The following is a 15,583-nucleotide window of genomic DNA, read 5'->3' as shown; positions in this document are numbered from 1 at the left end:
CTGTCCCTATTCCATTTCAGGCACACAAACAGTTAATGGAAACAGACCACAGCCCTGTACCTCAGGTTACCCATCCCTTGAGAGGTGGAGGTAGGTAGGGGCGAAGCAGAGGATTCTCACCTGTCTCGGCTAGCCTCAGCTCTGTATCCAGGTAATCAAACACTTCCACAGTGAGCTGGAACCTGCAGGAGTGAAGTTGATACCCCCCTTAGTAACACAAGGCTAATGGCTTCCTTAAGAAAAGAGCAGCAGGTTCTCTCCCTTGTCTCCACAGTTCTCCATCTCTACTTAAAATGGCGACAAAATGGTATGATGGCTTCCTTTGAATCAGAAAGAATGTTAAGTTTATATTTAATATCAATAATTTACTTCACTTGAGCTATGTCAATTAAATGTATACACATTTGTTTGATGTCCCTGTATGATATTCTGATAACTCCTTAACAGGAGAGGGAGTGCACCGTCAGAGTGCCAGGGATGTGTGGAGACTGGAGAGGGAGGAGTAGAGAACACACTCACACATTATTGATGTCTGTTCCTGCAACGCGCTCCAGAACCTCATCTGTTACCTCTAGGTTGGCTCGGATTTCAGAATGCTGCACAGAAGACAAAAGGATTGCAAAAATGACCTAACTTGTACATAATTTCTCAAGGATGGTAAAACATTAGAAATATCTACTGATCTCACATGTAAATCATTTCAAATGGCATACATTGTTTAATTAGGTGGCATTTTGTGAAAGCACTTGTGGCAATGCATACAGTGGAAAGATTAGCCAATGTCTCCTTATGGTAAAGCATGCAGTCCCCCAAAATTGTAGAGCAGGGGTGTCAACTCATTCTGGCACGGGCCTTATTTCGGTCTTCACCGAGGGCTGAAGGGCCGCACATAAAATGGATAATATTTCCTCGCTGTCAAAATGTACAGAAAACAGTTCTCTACCCATTGCTTTTGGAATTATCGATGCTACCTGACTGTCTAGCTTTCATTTTGATACTTTTAGCAAATCGGAAGAGACAATAAGAGAGAATAAAGGTCCATTATCATCTATAGATAGTTTTGATTTGGTTTTAGTCATTTCAATGTGGATTGAGATTGTTGTTTCCCGGAATTTTTTATATAAATGTTTTTAATACGCAAACAACCCGTGGGCTGAATTGAATGGGCTCGGATCCGGCCCACGAGCCTAGAGTTTGACACGTGCTATAGAGCAGGGGTATTTAACTATTACTCAACGAGGACAGGAGCCTGCTGGTTTTCTGTTCTACCTGATAAGTCATTGCACCCACCTGGTGTCCCAGTTCTAAATCAGTCCCTGATTTGAGGGAACAATGAAAAAACACAGTGGAACTGGCTTTGAGGTCCAGAGTTCAGTTTGAGGGCTAAAGAGGGTAGGCTTACCTTCACGTGGAACTCCATCTTTGTGCAGAGGAGCTTAGCGTACAGAGCCACCAGCTGGCCATATCTGTCATGAAGGTTGCCCTGGAAACAAGAGTGAGCGAGCAACAAGCATTAAGCTGTGCTTTATTTCAACACAGCAAGAAAAATCTTCCATTCTAGTCTTTCTTCTCTAATCTGCAGCAGACAGATTAACTCTGCCTGCACAGGAAGCACAATTACGGTATGAGGGGGAAGATGTTTGAAAAGAGGATTTCAAAACATGTCCTGCATTTTTGCCTAAACTAAATCATTAAAAGCAAGGGATTTTCCCCCATTTCAAGCCATTTGACATTAAATTTGTTCACCCAAAACGTATTCAACCTATTCAAGCACCCCCCAACAAAAACACAGCACAATCTCCAGACTCACCCATAGTTGCCCTGTTTCAACTATGTTACTGTGATGTCTCATGCAGTCCTGAAGGCTCTGGAGGGCAAAAAGGGGATAGATAAGGTCAATTCAATAATAGTATTGAAACAGTCACTCAATAATGTTCAATTATACAATTAACATTTCACCATTAAGCTAATTTGACTGGACTAATTACGGCGTGAGGTCCGCATAAAAACCTCCATGCTTGGGTCTCCCGAGCGGCACAGCGGTCTAAGGCACCGCATTGCAGTGCTAGAGGCGTTACTACACAGCCGGGTTCATTCCCATTCTGTGCCACAACCCAATAGGACGGTGCACAATTGGCCCAGTATTGTCCGGGTTAGGGGAGGGTTTGGCCGGTGGGGCTTTACTTGGCTCATCGCACTCTAGCAAGTCCTTTTGGCGGGCCAGGTACCTGCAGGCTGACCCCAGTCACCAGTTGAATGGTGTTTCCTCTGACACATTGGTGCGGCTGGCTTCTGGGTTAAGCTAGCGGGTGTTAAGGAGCGAGGTTTGGCAGGTTATGTTTCGGAGGACGCATGACTCCACCTTGGCCTCTCCCGAGCCCGTTAGGGAGTTGCAGCGATGAGTGAGTTTGTGAGCTCTGCTCAAAGAAATATTGCATGTTTTTTTTAAATATACTATAGGCTACCAATTATGCAATATTTTCATCTAAGGTCTGTCTCAAATTTTCTACCTAAAACCTGCACATGTATTTTCCTTTTGTCTCTCCATTTTTCTTTAATATTTATATATTAAAAAAACAGAACCGCAGTTGTACTAGAGTGTATAGAGCAGAGAGCAGATCTTACATTATGGTGGCCATCCCGCAGCACTTTGTGCACCACGTGGCAGAACTTCCAGCTGAGGATGGAGTTGCTGGACAAAGGGAGGCCCAAGGCATAGGACCAGAAGGTAAAGGCTCCCTTCTCTCTGTGGGTCCCCAGAATGATCCCTGTAGGGCCGTCAAGGAAAAGCCAAGATGCAAAACACAAAGCCAAAAAAATACCTCTCGTTCCCTCACATATTCTTTCATTTTCTTTTGCTCATGTACGATGATACAAATCACAGTATTTTCAATCTAAGGAGATTAAAATAAGCAATGTTTCCATCAATGCCTGCAACAGTAAAATATACTAGGTGGCTGTATAGCCTACATGATGGCAAATGTCAACTCTAAAAAGCAATTACCTTCTACAGTACATTAATTCAACAACACGAGTGGTTAAAAACAGCCCAGTTGGAAGACAGTGGGTTATCAGGCGTACAAAGTTTGGAGCAAATAATAGTAAAAGGTTGGCTATTTCCAGTTTGGGGTTATATTGAAGGATACGGCGTGCATGTTTCTCTTTCACAGGCGCCTCATTTGAGTTGATGGCTTTGCTGATGCTGCTGAGCTGGAGGAGAGAGTAGAGAGAGAACAGGTTCAGGTCATAAATCACTATGGCTACCGAACTACCACTCAGTGACATAAAACAAAAACATTTTAATGGGAGCTAGATTCAACTTGAGCACAAGACAATCCAAAACGTGAAATTTGGAATTAATAAAAAAAGAGCGCCATTTCTATAAACAAAATCAAATGTCAAAACACTTGAATAATGAACTAGCACCGTATACAAATAAAAGCCATACTGATCATCCCTTTACTTGGTTTTATTTTAGGGCCACACCACCATGCCAATCTTTATGTCCCATGTTTGTGTACAGTATATTCATGTACAGTATAGTCAGAGTGATAGGTTGTGTTCACTAGACGTGTGATCAGCAAGTCTCCACACACCCATACTATCAGGTGGAGTGGTAGCAGTTGACAAGGCAACCCGTGTTTCAACAGCACAGAGGGAGGGAGTAGTCTTTTAAACACAACAAAGGCTACTGATAAGCCATTATGTGTTTTGAAATACAAGGCCAGAGAGGAGTTGTACTGGAGATGCTGAGAATACAGCAGATTGCATTGTGACAGAATCAGAAAAATGATTGTGTATGTTTACAAGCAGAGGCTCATGTAATAAGGGTTCAATAACCCCTCTGTTTTTCCTTCATTAGGCTCCTGTGAGTAAAGAAGACTGAACAAGCCCATTGGCTTCTGTTCCATTTACTTTGGTGTGTCCATTCTTTTTAAAACACATGACACATGCTTACAGCACTCCAAACGTAATTGCCGGATCCCTGCATTAGAGGGATTACAATACCTGTCAAAATGAGCATTCCTATCAGTTGAAACCCTACATGCTACCAAAACACTACATGCATCAGGGCATCCTCTCTACATGTTTTGTTGTCCATAATGACAATGGAGGAAAGAGACATGTCGTCACCAGCAACACAGCGCAAGCGTCCTGTCCCTCAGGCAACTAGGCTAACAGGTAGAACAAGTCCAAGTGAATGGAGGGAGGAAGGGAGAGAAGCAGATCGTCAGAGCTAGGTCTCAACACTTTCCTGAACGTGGTTGTGTACACTACATAGGCTTGGCCCATCACTGATAAAGGCATAGTTAGTAACGCTAGAGGATAAGGGAACACTCTGAATCCAAAACATGACAAGCATATTGTGACCTCTGATACAAATAAGTGTCTTTTTAGCCAGTCTTGTCATAGTAACCCTCAGTCTAACTTGTCCTTACATAAGATCTGCATTGAATCAACAGTTCTGAACAGTCTGAGGACAAGCTATATTTTGACTGACCCATACAGAGCCACTGAAGACTAGCGCTACCGATTGTAATTAATAAATGAGGGAAATAAGTGTAAAATATCACATTTGTCTAGCCGACTAGTTCAGATAAACCTGTCACATATCTCCAGACACGACGGAGGGTAGGAGCAAGCGCACCAAACAATGGACTACCGTTGCATTCCTCACAACACAAGAACACGGAAGCATTGGCCAATAGCTCCTCATTCTGAGTTCACCACCCACTCTCTCCCTGTGGCCCAGGATTGGCAGACACATATTATACATGTGTAGAACACAGCAGGTGAAAAGGACAAGATGATGGAGGAAGTCAAAAGCTCTGGAGCCCCTGTTCACTCACAGCTTGCTGTTCCATTTCAGTTCAACTAATTACATAACTGACTAATCCAGCTGGCAGTAACATGCATGAGCTGTTATGGTTAATTTATACAGATTATCTGGTACTATCCCAGCCTCTCTCTCGCCCTACTTCCCTCTCAATAACCCACAGAAAGAGACAATGGTATGCTACACTGAGCAGGGACAAATGTACATCTGTATGTTCAGTAGTAGTCAAAAGTTTGGACATCCCTACTCATTCAAGGGTTTTTATTTATTTTGACTATTTTCTACATTGTAGAACAATCGTGAAGACATCAACACATATGGAATCATGTAGTAACCAAAAACAGTGTTTAACAAATCTAAATAGATTTTAGATTTTTCAAAGAAGCCAACCTTTTCCTTGATGACAGCTTTGCACACTTGGCATTTTCTCAACCAGCTTCACCTGGAATGTTTTTCCAACAGTCTTGAAGGAGTTCCCAAATATGCTGAGCACTTGTTGGCTGCTTTTCCTTCTCTGCGGTCCAACTCATCCGAAATCATCTCAATTGGGTTGAGGTCAGGTCATCTGATGCAGCACTCCATCACTCTCCTTCTTGGTCAAATAGTCCTTACACAGCCTGGTGTTGTGTTTCGGGTCATTGTCCTGTTGAAAAACAAATGATAGTCCCACTAAGAGAAAACCAGATGGGATGGCGTATTGCTGCAGAATGCTGTGGTAGCCATGCTGTTTAAGTGTACCTTGAATTTGAAAATATATCACTGACAGTGTCACTATCAAAGCACCCCCACACCTCCTCCATGCTTCACGGTGGGAACCACACATGCATAGATCATCCGTTCACCTACCCTGCGTCTCACAAAGACACGGCGGCTGGAACCAAAAATCTCAAATTTGGACTAATCAGACCAAAGGACAGATTTCCACCAGTCTAATGTCCATTGCTCGTGTTTCTTGGCCCAAGCAAGTCTCTTCTTCTTATTTGTGTCTTTTAGTAGTGGTTTCTTTGCAGCAATTCGACCATGAAGGCCTGATTCACGAGAACAGTTGAGATGTGTCTGAAGTATTTATTTGGGCTGCAATTTCTGAGGCAATGAACGTAGGGTCTTCCTTTTCTGTGGTGGTCCGCATGAGAGCCAGTTTTATCACAGCGCTGGATGGTTTTTGCAACCGCACTTGAAGAAAGTTCTTGAAATGTTCCGGATTGACTGACCTTCATGTCTTAAAGTAATGATGGACTGTCGTTTCTCTTTGCTTATGTCAGCTGTTCTTGCCATAATATGGACTTGGTCTTTTACCAAATAGGGCTATCTTCTGTATACCCCCCTACCTTGTCACAACACAACTGATTGTCTCAAACGCATTAAGAAAGAAATTCCACAAATTAACAAGGCACACCTGTTAATTGAAATGCATTCCAGGTGACTACCTCATGAAGCTGGTTGAGATAATGCCAAGAGTGTACAAAGCTGTCATCAAGGCAAAGGATGGCTACTTTGAAGAATCTCAAATATAATTAGATTTGTTTAACACTTTTTTTGGTTACTACATGATTCCATATGTGTTATTTCATAGTTTTGATGTCTTCACGATTGTTCTACAATGTAGAAAAAAGTTAAAAAAGAAAACCCCTTGAATGAGTACGTGTGTCCAAACGTTTGACTGGTACTGCACACACACAGTCACTCAATCGCAAAAGAATCCCACAAACACAGGCTCATACAGACCAACACACATTTTTACTTCACCCTCTGGCTGTATATACACAGTGATATAAAGTCACTCACTCTGGTATTTACATGACATTTCTTCCTAGAATACACACACTTACATCTTATCGTAAACACAGGGAGGGAGGAATTACAATCCTCACATTTATCGGATATCCGAGGCAGGCCTGGCAAAATTGGCCAGCAATCCCACAAATGCATAAAGACTTCATTTAGTTAGTGAAACTCTGGAGCCACCACAACCTACCCTCTACCAAAACACGCAGTCACTAAACAAAGCACAGAGGGCCTACTGTGCGCTTAAGGGGACCACTCAGAGCGAGGGAAGAGTTGGAGAAAAAAAAAAAGAGAAAGGTGTCCTGGTTAATGAAGAACCCTTCTTGTGAGGCTACTGCTAGCCCCCTTGGCTTAAGGGGCCAGAGCAAGTGGTGGGTTGGATTAGGGATGGACAAGGTTATTTGAATATCCGAACAGACGTTAGTATTCGATTACTTGGGAGAGTATACTTAGCTTTGTCTAAAATGAACTGAAATTATCTGTGACATTGCTACATAGCCTACAAGGATAGACCATTACACTCAACATTTCTATAAAACAGTTTTATGACAGTTATGAGTGCGCCCCATAAAAAAGATGCACCGGTTGCCTACACACGTTTCACACGTGTAGCTTGTTATTGTCGTCAATCAAAGTCGTGCTACAGTCAGAGGTTCCATGTGTAGCAAGTGAAGTGCAGTGGTGGAAAAAGTACCCAACAGTCATACTTAAAGATACCTTAATAGAAAATCACTCAAATAAAAGTGAGTCACCCAGTAAAAATAGTACTTGAGTAAAAGTCTAAAAGTATTTGGTTTTAACTATACTTAAGTAACAAAAGTAAATGTAATTTCTAAAATATGCTTAAGTATCAAAAGTATAGAATCATTACACATTCCTTATATTAAGCAAACCAGATGGCACCATTCTTGTTTTTATATTTACGAATATAACTACATGACAACACTCAGACATAATTTACAAACAAAACATGTGTTTAGTGAGTCCGCCAGGTCAGAGGCAGTAGGGATGTTCTCTTGAAGTGTGAGAATTTGACAATTTTCCTGTCCTGCTAAGCAATCGAAATGTAAGTACTTTTGGGTGTCAAAGAAAATGTATGGAGTGAAAAGTACATTATTTTCTTTAGGAATGTAGTGGAGTACAAAAAAAAATTAGTCAAGTCCAGATACCCCCCAAAAATTCTTAAGTACTTCACACCACTGGTGAAGTGGGAGATTTCTAATCAATGCCAAATGGAATTAAAATTACAGAATTGGCTAACTGTGAAGGAGTAGGCTACAATGATCAACCATGAATGGAGTCGTTTTAGACATTGGACAGGGAAGCGCAGCAAAATAGCCTCAATTAGCCTTGCTACTTTAGCTAGCTAGCTTCTTTACAATGATTTGATGCAGTCAAGACAGGTACTACCAGATGGTGTGATAGCTAACGTATGGCAGCAACAAATTTGTTTAACTAGAGCGAGTCATTTTGGCTACTTTCTTCCTCCCTCCATGCCAGACTGTCACATCGCCCCCTGCTCCTTTCGCCCCTCCCCCACCCTCCTGCCGAAACAAAATGAAGTTGAACTAATTTTTTTATATATTTCGACCATCCGGATATCCAAAACAATATCATGATAACTTGAATACTGAAATAATTTCAAAATGCCCATCCCTAGGTTAGAGGGGTGCTTGACAATGAGGGATTTGTGGGAGTAGGAAGGCCTGTCAGCTGGGGTAGAAGATTGGGTTTGATGGGGGCCACATTCTGGCACACAGCGCCTGGCACAGAGGCCTCAACAGATGGCCATAGAGCAGCATTGCTGCAGGGAGGCTCCATAATACATTCAAACTGGCCATAGAGCAGCATTGCTGCAGGGAGGCTCCATAATACATTCAAACTGACTGTCACTCAGAGGAGAGAACGAGACGGGGGGGGGGGGGAGCAAGAGGGAAGTGGGATCGTTGTTACACTAACCTGATCAGAGACTGCATACAGTGCATAGTCCAGCGAAGTGTGAGCAATACAATTTACAGAACTGCTTGAAGTCTAGAACTGAAGGTTGGCAATGTCACAAACCAACAAAAGACCTACCCCGTCTCCCACTGGCACAATCCCTCAATTTACTCCCTCATTCATACAAAGAAACAAAAACCATTAAACAGTGGTGTAAAGTACTTAACCTGTTTGGGCTGCAGGGGCAGTATTGAGTATCCGGATAAAAGGTGCCCATTTCAAACGGCCTCGTACTCAATTCTTGCTCATACAATATGCATATTATTATTACTATTGGATAGAAAACACTCTCTAGTTTCTAAAACCGTTTGAATTATATCTGTGAGTAAAACAGAACTCCTTTTGCAGCAAACTTCCTGACAGGAAGTGGAAAATCTGAAATCGATGCTCTGTTCTAGGGCCTGCCTATAAATGTCCTTGATATATATCAGTATACATGCACTTCATACGTCTTCCACTAGATGTCGACAGGCAGTGAGAGAAGAAATGGAGTGTATAACTTGATCTGGGGTCGAACAAAAGCTCTTTGTATGACGTGTCACCAGTTTCCTGTTTTCTGGAGAGCGTGCAAAGGGACCTGGTTTTGCCTTCTGTACAGCTGTCGTTATAGACGACTAACATCTCCGGCTTTGATTTTATTTGATACATGTGACAATATCATGGTAAAGTATGTTTTTTCAATATAGTTTTATTAGATTATTGAAATTTTTTCGGGACGTTAGGCGTGCTGCGTTGTGTGCCTTTGTTCAGGAAGGAGAGCTTTGCGCTACTTTGCTAGCTTTCCGTGCTAATTGACTGGAGAAGAGGACATACTAAATCCAAACAATGATTGTTCATTACAAAGGACCCCTTGTACAACATTCTGATGAAAGATCGTCAAAAGTAGGACCCATTTTATGATGCTATTTCATATATCTGTCGAACATGTTGTACTAGTCGTTTGCGCCCAGAGTTTGGGCACTCTCTTGCTATAACTAAGCTGGATGTCGTAATGAAGATATTTTTAGAATTCTAACACGGCGATTGCATTAAGAACTAGTGTATCTATCATTTCCTATACAACATGTATTTTTTAGTAACGTTTATGTATAGTTATTTGGTCACAATAGTTGAGTGTCATAAAAATATCCGCACATTCTGGGAAAAAGATGCTACGTTAGCACAATGTATAATCACTGATTTCAGCTCTAAATATGCACATTTTCGAACAAAACATAAGTGTATGTATAACCTGATGTTATAGGACTGTCATCTGATGAAGCTTATCAAGGTTAGTCAAAAATTATATATATTTTGCTGGTTTGTTACGATCGCTAACTTTTGCTGCTGGTAAATGGCTTGTGTTTCTGGCTATTGTGGTAGGCTAATATAATACTATATTGTGTTTTCGCTGTAAAACACTTAAGAAATCGGAAATATTGTCTGGAATCACAAGATGCCTGTCTTTCATTTGCTGTACATCATGTATTTTTCAGAAATGTATTATGATGAGTATTTAGGTATTTGACGTTGGTGTCTGTAATTACTCTGGCTGCTTCGGTGCTATTTCTGACTGTAGCTGTGATGGTAGCTGCAATGTAAAACTGATTTATAGCTCAAATATGCACATTTTTCGAACATAGATTTATTGTATAACATGTTATAAGACTGTCATCTGATGAAGTTATTTCTTGGTTAGTTTGGTTGGTTCTTGGTTAGTTAGGTTGGCTTTGTGCATGCTACCTGTGCTGTGAAAAATGTCTGTCCTTTTTTGTATTTGGTGGTGAGCTAACATAAATATATGTGGTGTTTTCGCTGTAAAACATTTTAAAAATCGAACATGTTGGCTGGATTCACAAGATGTTTATCTTTCAAATGCTGTATTGAACTTGTTAATGTGTGAAAGTTAAATATTTCTAAAAAATATATTTTGAATTTCGCGCCCTGCACTTGAAGTGGCTGTTGTCATATTGTGCCCGGCTTCGGGCTTGCAGCCCAAAGAAGTTAAAGTACAATTCCATCCCAAAACAATGTTCTGGTATTTGTTTCATTAGTCCATTGTTGACATATTCACAAAATGTTTTCCTTGTCAGCAATCATGTTTAAGATATGTAACTTTCAAAATACAGAAATCTTCCCCTTATGATGCAAAATAATTACTACTTTTTCTTTTGATACTAAAGTATATTTTAGCAATTACACTTACTTCCGATACTTAAGTATATTTAAAAAGAAATACTTTTAGACTTTTGCTCAAGTAGTATTTTACTGGGTGACTTTCACTTGAGTAATTTTCTATTAAAAAAGGTATCTTTACTTTTACTCAAGTATGACTTTTTCCACCACTGTCATTGAAACTTTCAAACAGCAATGCTTTAAGAAGGTCAGGAAGGTGTACAATCATCTGGTTGGCCACAGGAGAAACCAGGCTTAACTATGATCTAAGTGGACCACAGACAATCTGACGCTATTTAGCTGTTCGACAGATACAACATTGAACCTGGACCGAAAACATAAGTCTTAATCCCCCAATTGAGGGAGAGGTAGTTGTAGGGAGAGAGCGGGAGTGATGAGCCCAGCCTAATCCCTGAACTCACGCCACACACAGTGCTCATCCCTCCCATCCCTGTTTGCTCCTTTCTTACCTTGTCATCTTCTCCCTTCTTGCCTTTTAACAGTGTGTCTATGTGCTTGGACATCACTGCCAGGAAGACTATAGCTGGCAGAGACACAGCAGCAACACGTCTAGTGTACTCCACACTGGGCAGTCAGTCAGGTGCCCTGCAGTGACTAGCTATTGCAGTTCTTTATCAGCTTAATTCAACAGACTGTTGCTGCCGCTCTGGTTGTCAAGGTCAGACACATACCCAAGCACCGCACAGCTGCCACTATTAATGCTGTTAAACTAGTGTAAACACACTGCTAATGAGGCTGAACGCATTGTCTGGTTATGTTAGCATTAACTAGTCTTGCACTAATTCACTGGGAGTGGTGAGAAGAAGAATAAGACAGTAAGGTGCTGATGATAGCAAGAGGCCAACTCAGTCACCAACAAATTGCAGTTCAAATGCATCAAGGAATACATTGAATTTCTCCTTTATCCAACACTACATTGTTTGGAGGCAAACAGGAAACTGGATAGAGTAATTTGGGGTGTTTGGATAAGTCGTTATATCAAACCACTGATTTTGAAAAACAGACTTCACTGTAATCACTTGGAAAGATTATCAACATTAAAAAAAGTGACATTTCAACAAGTTTCAATTATCATTCTCACAACATCAAATACTAGCTGTTTTCATCGAACACCCTTTTAATGGCTATTCTGGAAACCCACTGGAAATGTCCCCATTGTGTTAAATTTCTCCTTGTCTCCTGCTTTGCCTCCCAGGCAGCACAACAATAGCTGGCTCAGTGACTTACAGTGTTGATACAGACAGAAACCTGAGCCGCAACTGGACTAGCCCTTCCTGCCTTTGATGAAACGACTTTGTCCTCGCCCCTGCTGCTTCTTCTCCTTAGCCTGACATCCTACACGGATATCTAGGTGACAAAATTGAAGATTTCGACAGTGGACACAAGGACTTGCCATTGTTTCAAACCCTCCTACAATAGTTGGATATTAAGGGGAGTGTTCTGTGCTGTAGAGACACTTCCTCTCTCAGACAACAAGCCTGTGAGATTGAGAGGTGGTTTGGGTTAGGTCTTGCACACATCCACTCAAGGGAGGCAGAAGTCTAATACTGCTCTGTCATCCTCAGACAGTACTACAGTCATTCCAGTCGCCTCTTTATCATCTCCAAAGTAGTCGCATCAACCCTGCGTGTCAGCACTATGACCATGCTAGCTGATGTTTGTGCACTCACTCTATGCTGTGCCTCCCAAAATGGATGACGTCAGCTGTAAATAATAACAACCCTCACCATGGTTCCCCTGGTTTCCTAATTTTCCTGTAGATGCTTGGTTTCCATGGACACCCCAGGGAACTGTACACTGGCAACAAAGAGTCGCACACCACACCACTTGGTGAGTGTGTGAACAACAGGTGCTTTGTGGGACATCTGACCTTGGTAGGGAGGTCAACACAGATAAAACGAGGGGGAGGGGGAAAAAACAGAGAGGAATAGGGTGCAACATTACACCTACAGTAGACACCAGAATCAGCAGAACTCTTCAGGTCAATGGCAAGAACTAGATCCATCATGTAATGCAGTATTGAAAGAATAGCAAGTATAGCAGTGCCTTCTTATATCTTTCCAGTTACGTACCTTTGATGACTGGGATAGAGCTACACTATTGTGCTGTACATTAGGCTAGACTTGTTAACAGTCAAAGTGGCATACAGAAATTAAATTTGGGAGGGGGGGACAGTAAGCCAAGCGCACAGACTTCGGGTAGCTTTATATGGATGGTAAAGTACTGCAGCACAGCGACTCTGCAGCACCCTCTATGGAAAGACAATATGGTGGAGCTGCCTGTCCTTGGAATCGAGTTGAGTACCGGGACATTGTAGCATGTTACATAACGGTCTCTACATTTGCACTGTCATATCAGGAGTTGAATGTCACAAGCTGACAGTTAACTGAGACAGGTCAAGTAGACCATAGATTGGGAAGGAAAAACAGGGCTCCCTCAGGACAGCAGTACAAAGGGCCTGACTAATGGCTGGACATAATGCCAGTCACTGTTTGGGTGTAACATCTGTCAGGTTCTCATGTCTATGGCAGCACTGACCAGCGCATGTGCCAAGGGAATGTGACTGCGCCTCTGATATGATCTGATGTACTTATCTTTGCCGGATTTAAACATCCAGTTTACAATGCAGTCAAAGGGACCACACAATCTCTCTCTCCCACTCCTTCCTCCATCCAGCCAGCCAAAGGAATTGGTTTCCTCTTTCTCATTGATTCAGTTTAGTATCATCACTGCCTAACTTTGTCTGGCTGACCTTGTGTGAATATAATAGGCTCTGTATTTTTGCATCAATCGAAGGCACAAGATGGCAGAGAATTCTCTTGCCTCATGCCAGGGTCACACTGTGTTGACAGTTTGCTTTCTGCTGGTTGTCCAGTCATTTCCGATGGAGGAGACCAGCAGGTTAAAATGTTATTTCAACTTCGGTTCTGCATTTGCCATTTGTTGATCCATCCACAGGAAGTTCATTTCAAAGCTACTTTGTACTATTTCAATACACTAAGAGCAAGGAAGTCAGGACAAGGTAGCCAAACAAGACCTTCTAGTTGAACATGATAGGCTTTATATTAAGACCTAGGACTTCACTGAGAGGCAGACACTCATCTTAAGGATTCAATATATTGCCAATTAGCTCCCCGGTAGTAAGTAAATGACACTGAAGCCAGAAAAATAAAATCAAGGTAAAAATACTAATTATTTTCTAAAATGTTTCAACAAAAAAGGTCTACCACTGATGATGTCATAAACATGACCTATAGCTCCCAGACTGTGAAGGAGTGTCCTTTTCTAAGAAATTCTTTGGAAATAGATGATTGTTCATTGTTGGATGATGGTAATGGTGATGCTACAGTTAAAAGTTCTGGACAGTAAGACATCTCCATCCAAAAATACATACATGGCTGATCAATGTCAAGTTATTAGGCCTAAATCTCAAGGGAGGGCATTCATTCTCCGGTTTTCAATCAAATATTTATCACAGACAACCACAGGGACAAACAGCTGATTCAATGGCATACAGGACTTTCCATTAGCCTCTAAATTAAAATCGTCAACCTATTTACTGTGAGTAATGTTTCGACCATCCGGGACCATACCCTGATGAAGACAGCCTGCCTGTCGAAACGTTGGTAAATTAAATATTTTTGCATCTGAGCTCCTAGAGTGTGCGGCTCTCCTTTATTTTTAAGTTTTCTACTCTGCTAGCCAGCACCTCACCTAAATAGGTGTGCGTTTCTTTTTATTCTAGATTCGACCATACGGGGTCCCATAGGCCTATCAAATTTGGAACTCAGGTGATGGGCCAGGTGCGGATTTTGCATCAAAACGTTTTTAATAAGAGCAACATTACAGTTCATAACTTTCTTATTTTCGTGTGCGCAAATAACAAATACGTTCGATAAATGAAAGGCCTCACATGCTATTTGAAACACTGCATTTTATCACAAGCCGCAAAACAAACAGCTATGAACCGCAAATTCTACCACCACCACCCGGGTATTCATATTTACCTGCTGCTTATCAAAATGTTCCCTCTCAGCACCTAAATTCGTTTCGGTCCTTTTTGTTTTCACCCTTGAAGGCACCTGTCGTATGGAATTCATCCTCACGTCTTGGCACCCGGCGAAATTCTTACGGGATCTTCGAAGATATTGAATGCTTGTAACAAATACCCGCTATTGAGGAAAATTGTCTATTATAAAGCAGTCAAAGTAAGACATTCCTTGTCGTTTTTGGTAGAAGCAACGCGCGAACAACCGGTTCGGCGTCCACGAGTGGCATTTGTAGGCAGCGAACTCAATGGCGAGATCACAGCCAGAGGAGGAAAACGCGAAATGAATGCTATGTTTGCTGTACGTGGAGCCTCGTCTACGGAAGGATATAACAGTAGTTCGCACATAGCAACGCGGGGGGAGCCCATGCGTCAGGGAAGCTGTTGACGTCACTCATGCAGTACTGAAAGGACAGGATTATTTTCTACCCCACCTGAAACGTTGTTATAAGGCTATATATAGCGCTTTTGTTATGGTATAGCATGCTACCTACCGTTCAGAACAAGCAATTTCCCATATAGAAAATATTTGTAAATAGTTTAATGCATTATTTGTTGCATGCTTGTTAAGATCATATTTTATTATGATAATAAAGAAAACAATCTGGATGAGGTGAAATTGATGTATTTTCTCCACCACTACAGTGCAATCCATTATCCATCTGATTTTGTGCTTTTGCCTGTATTATGATTGTGGTTACTAAGAAAGGGACTACAGGCTAGATAATGGTACATATGGC

The 15,583-nt window shown here is 41.6% G+C and overlaps 1 protein-coding gene across 2 annotated transcripts in view; it reads right to left on the bottom strand.

The window, feature by feature from the left end:
- Positions 1–15,184, bottom strand: part of hip1rb (huntingtin interacting protein 1 related b) — a 33,124-nt gene extending 17,940 nt beyond the window's left edge. For both annotated transcript variants that reach the window (XM_055886982.1, XM_055886983.1), the window contains exons 1-7: positions 14,803–15,184; positions 3,147–3,210; positions 2,626–2,768; positions 1,811–1,867; positions 1,403–1,483; positions 520–596; positions 121–182 (exon numbers count right to left, since the gene is read on the bottom strand). In XM_055886982.1, coding sequence (XP_055742957.1) covers positions 121–182; positions 520–596; positions 1,403–1,483; positions 1,811–1,867; positions 2,626–2,768; positions 3,147–3,210; positions 14,803–14,895 — 577 coding nt within the window. In that variant the 5' untranslated portion in view covers positions 14,896–15,184. The remainder of the gene's footprint in view (positions 1–120; positions 183–519; positions 597–1,402; positions 1,484–1,810; positions 1,868–2,625; positions 2,769–3,146; positions 3,211–14,802) is intronic.
- Between the last annotated feature and the right edge of the window lie 399 nt (positions 15,185–15,583).

The sequence above is a fragment of the Salvelinus fontinalis genome, chromosome 28 (assembly GCF_029448725.1).
Source record: "Salvelinus fontinalis isolate EN_2023a chromosome 28, ASM2944872v1, whole genome shotgun sequence".
Classification (NCBI taxonomy): domain Eukaryota; kingdom Metazoa; phylum Chordata; class Actinopteri; order Salmoniformes; family Salmonidae; genus Salvelinus; species Salvelinus fontinalis.
Note: the sequence above shows the minus strand (reverse complement) of the source record. Positions and strands in the feature narration are given on the sequence as shown.